Below are 4,206 nucleotides of genomic sequence, written 5' to 3'. Positions count from 1 at the left end.
GAGGGGAGGCAAGGGGGCCTCAGGTCACACAGAGAGGAAAGCAAAGTTAGACCATGAACCCAGCTCTCCTTGTCCAGAGCCAGGCAGGCAGGATCCCCACAACACATCCTGAGGCGGCCCCAGACCGGCATCGGGGAGGCCTTTCTCAGCCAAGGCTGTCACCGTGGGGCAGGGAGTCCTTCATGGGCTGACTCACCGCCTGGGGACGCAGCCGCCACAAAACTGCCTGTGCCAAGGCCCCGCTGGCCCCTTAGGCTCCGGGAACGAGAGCCGGTTCCCGCAGCCCAGCCTGAGTCACGGCCGACTGGTGTTTGTGAGTTTTTCTCTCGGCCCCACACCCCCGGAGCTGGGTGGGAACTCCGAGCAGCACCCAGCGAAGTGAGTCGACCCCGGGCTGAATAATCCTGATCCGGAGTGGGGAGTTGGACGGGACCTGGTGTGATGAAACGGCCAGGGGAAGCCTCCGTCAGCAGTCGGGAGGCCCCGCCCTCCCCGGCGCCTATAAAGGTTCCGGGGGTTTGAGCTGCCCCAGCATCCTCCCAGCCTCCCTGAGCACCTCTCTCTCCTCTCTGCCGCCTCGCTCGCTCGCTCGCCTCCCTCCTGGCATCATGACCACCTGCAGCCGCCAGTTCACCTCCTCCAGCTCCATGAAGGGCTCCTGCGGCATCGGGGGCGGCTCCAGCCGCATGTCCTCCGTGCTGGCCGGAGGGTCCTGCCGGGCCCCCAGCGCCTACGGGGGCCTGTCGGTCTCCTCCTCCCGCTACTCCTCCGGGGGGGCCTGCGGCCTGGGGGGCGGCTACGGCGGCGGCTTCAGCAGCAGCAGCAGCTTTGGTGGGGCCCTGGGTAGCGGCTTCGGTGGAGGATATGGTGGTGGCCTTGGTGCTGGCTTTGGAGGTGGCCTTGGTGCTGGCTTCGGTGGTGGCTTCGGCGCTGGCTTTGGAGGGGGTGATGGTGGCCTCCTCTCCGGCAACGAGAAGCTCACCATGCAGAACCTCAACGACCGGCTGGCCTCCTACTTGGACAAGGTGCGCGCCCTGGAGGAGGCCAACGCCGACCTGGAGGTGAAGATCCGCGACTGGTACCAGAGGCAGCGGCCCAGTGAGGTCAAGGACTACAGCCCCTACTTCAAGACCATCGAGGACCTGAGGAACAAGGTGTGTGGGCCAGGCGGGCGACCCTGGTGGTTGCGACAGGCCATGGCTTCAGCGGCCCTTAGAAATCACTTTCTAGCATCTTTGTTTCACAAACTGGGAGAGTGAGGCCACCTTGGGGGAGTAGACAGAGGCCACTCTGCATTACTGGCAGAGGGTCCCTTTTCAGCATCCAGCTGTCCGAGCTTGGCTGGAGCCCTGACTCTCTTATTCCCTGCAAGTGATTTTTGCGTTGCTCCCTCAGCTTCTCTCAGCCTGGGGCCGAGGATGGGGTGGTAGGAGCCGGGGGGGGGGGGGCCTCCCTCCGCGCACCCTGAGCCGGCTGCAAAAACACCCAGGCTGGCTGGATGGAAGAGTGTAGGGCCTGACTCGCCAGCCAGGCGACCCTCAAGTTTGGGGACACCGTATCCTCCCCTCTCTGCTCTTCACCCCCGAGCTTTGGGGTCTTGGCTAACGAGGCCTGTCCTTTCACCTTCTCTGTAGATCATCACGGCCACCATCGAGAACGCTCAGCCCATTCTGCAGATTGACAATGCCAGGCTGGCAGCCGATGACTTTAGGACCAAGTGAGCCACCGCTGTGGTGGGCGGAGCGTGGTGCAGAGGGTGGGGGTTGGGGGGGTGGTGGGCAAGCGGTGGGGCTGTTGGTTTTGAACCTCAGAGGCCTCGCAGATGGAGCCTGATGCCTCGACCTCTGTCCTGCCAGGTATGAGCACGAGCTGGCCCTGCGCCAGAGCGTGGAGGCCGACATCAACGGCCTGCGCAGGGTGCTGGATGAGCTGACCCTGGCCAGGACTGACCTGGAGATGCAGATCGAAGGGCTGAAGGAGGAGCTGGCCTTCCTGAAGAAGAACCACGAGGAGGTGAGGTCGCTGCTGGTGTTGGCAGCGGGAGGCCGGTTCAGGGGCCAGGAAAGGGCTCAGCTGAGCTGGTCGTCTCCCGCCATCCCTTCCTAGGAGATGCTTGCCCTGCGGGGTCAGACTGGCGGGGACGTCAGTGTGGAGATGGACGCCGCCCCCGGTGTGGACCTGAGCCGCGTCCTGAACGAGATGCGCGACCAGTACGAGCAGATGGCGGAGAAGAACCGCAGAGACGCGGAGGCCTGGTTCCTGAGCAAGGTGGGGCTCAGGCGCTCAGCTCTCCTGCAGGACTTCCCAGCCAGGGGCCACCACTAGGGTGCCTCACACCTGCTCCTCTTTTCCTGCCTCAGACCGAGGAGCTGAACAAGGAAGTGGCCTCAAACAGCGAACTGGTGCAGAGTGGCCGCACGGAGGTGACTGAGCTCCGGAGGGTGCTCCAGGGCCTGGAGATTGAACTGCAGTCCCAGCTCAGCATGGTATGAAGGACCCCGGCTCGCCGCAGTCCCCAAGTCACCAGTGATACCGCCGGCCCCTCAATGTTGCCACAATACAGTTCTGCCCCTCTTTTCCCAGGAGTGGGATGGAGGGGTCATTGTACCCATTATATAGACACAGACATTAAGGCCCAGAACAACGGAGTGACTTTTCTCCACATCGTCTGGCCCATCGGTAGCCCAGCTGGGACCAAAATCCATGTACCTCTCAGGAACATGCCCAGAGGCCTGGGGTGGGGGGGAGTAATGATCACCTCTGTTGACTCTTTCCCTTTCCCCCACTCACAGAAAGCATCCCTGGAGAGCAGCCTGGAGGAGACCAAAGGCCGCTACTGCATGCAGCTCGCCCAGATCCAGGACCTGATCGGCAACGTGGAGGAGCAGCTGGCCCAGCTGCGCTGCGAGATGGAGCAGCAGAACCAGGAGTACAAGATCCTGCTGGATGTGAAGACGCGGCTGGAGCAGGAGATCGCCACCTACCGCCGCCTGCTGGAGGGCGAGGATGCTCAGTGAGTGCACTGCCCTCCTTCCGGGTCCTGCCCCGCAGCCCCTGCAGCCCCGCCGCTCCCAGCGCGTCTAACTGCTCCGCCTTTTCTCCCCTGCAGCCTCTCCTCCCAGCAAGCGTCCAGCCAGTCCTTTTCTTCCCACAACGGTAAGGCCCTTGAGGCTCCCGGGTGCCTCTGAGCCCCCAGCCCTCCCTTCTCCCTATGAGGGGCCTCTAAGCTCCCAGAACCCTTCTCACCCCCTCGCCTCTCCCCCACAGTCTTCTCCTCCTCCTCGTCCTCCTCTGGCCACCAGACCCGGCCCATCCTCAAGGAGCAGGGCTCGTCCAGCTTCAGCCAGGGCCAGAACTCCAAGCACTGAGCTGCCTCTTCCGGAGCCTCCTGCCCGCCCGTCGGCCCCAACCTCCTGAAGGCCTGCGTCAGGGCCCTGTCCTCCCAGCGCGGTCCCCAAGCTGTCTCCCCTCCCCCTCTGCTGGTGGTGGGCTAATAAAGCTGACTTTCCGGTTGACGCAAACCTGTGTGGTCTCTGTTCTTGAACAAATGGGAGGGGGTTGAAGGTGTCTCCCCGAGGCCTTCTCGGACCCCACAGCCTGACGGGTCCAGGAAACAGCAAAGCTCAGTAATACTGGTGGGGTCTTTCTCGAAGACTCCCCCGCCGCCTTGCCCCCCCATATCGTGGGCGTGGGAGGTGGGACGCAGGAGGGGAAGGAGCTCCCATGTGTTGACAGTCACCCTGTGAGGTGGGTGTGGTGAGGCTGGGTTTGGAATGGAGACAGCTCTGCCATTCAGAGGGGTTAAGTAACTTTCGAAAAGTCATGTGGATCCTAAGAGGCATGATTGTGGTTCAAGCCCTGCTGTCTGGTTACGGAGGTCACGCTTTTTTTTTTTTTTTTTTTAAATGCCGCTCTCTCGTTTTAGGTATTTTAACCCAAAGACTCCAAAGCTTGAGCTCTTAACTCTACCCTTTGGCTCCTCACATTGCACAAGTTTTGTGTTGGGCGGTTGAAAAGAGAGCCTTTGCCTTGGGGATGGTGTCCGTGGTTAGGACTGAACTTTTTTCTCCCAACCTGTCCTCTTCTTCACCCCTTATCAGCCCCTGCTTCTCATCAGGCAGGAGACTGAGTGAAAGGGGTCCCCTGGGAAACATCTGTCACCCTCGCCCTGCTTCATCACCACCCTCCACCCCCCCCCCCCCCCCA

General features: G+C 62.1%; 1 protein-coding gene across 1 annotated transcript; it reads left to right on the top strand.

Moving 5' to 3' along the window:
• The first annotated feature begins 314 nt into the window (after nt 1–314).
• On the top strand, nt 315–3,521 carry KRT16 (keratin 16). The gene is made up of 8 exons (XM_045488853.1): nt 315–1,154; nt 1,635–1,717; nt 1,857–2,013; nt 2,107–2,268; nt 2,361–2,486; nt 2,793–3,013; nt 3,110–3,156; nt 3,268–3,521. Exons 1-8 carry the CDS (start codon nt 609–611, stop codon nt 3,366–3,368), a joined length of 1,443 nt encoding a protein of 480 aa, XP_045344809.1. The 5' UTR covers nt 315–608; the 3' UTR covers nt 3,369–3,521.
• The last annotated feature ends 685 nt before the right edge of the window (nt 3,522–4,206 follow it).

This window comes from Leopardus geoffroyi, chromosome E1, assembly GCF_018350155.1.
Source record: "Leopardus geoffroyi isolate Oge1 chromosome E1, O.geoffroyi_Oge1_pat1.0, whole genome shotgun sequence".
In the NCBI taxonomy this organism is placed as follows: domain Eukaryota; kingdom Metazoa; phylum Chordata; class Mammalia; order Carnivora; family Felidae; genus Leopardus; species Leopardus geoffroyi.
This window is presented reverse-complemented; position numbering and strand designations above follow the sequence as displayed.

Bases quoted from the DNA above. Each gene is read 5' to 3' on its own strand.
- KRT16 (XM_045488853.1), top strand. From the start codon at position 609: ATGACCACCTGCAGCCGCCAGTTCACCTCCTCCAGCTCCATGAAGGGC. The intron at 2,487-2,792 runs GTATGAAGGACC...CCCCACTCACAG, and splicing joins TGCAGTCCCAGCTCAGCATG to AAAGCATCCCTGGAGAGCAG. The intron at 3,014-3,109 runs GTGAGTGCACTG...TCTCCCCTGCAG, and splicing joins CTGGAGGGCGAGGATGCTCA to CCTCTCCTCCCAGCAAGCGT.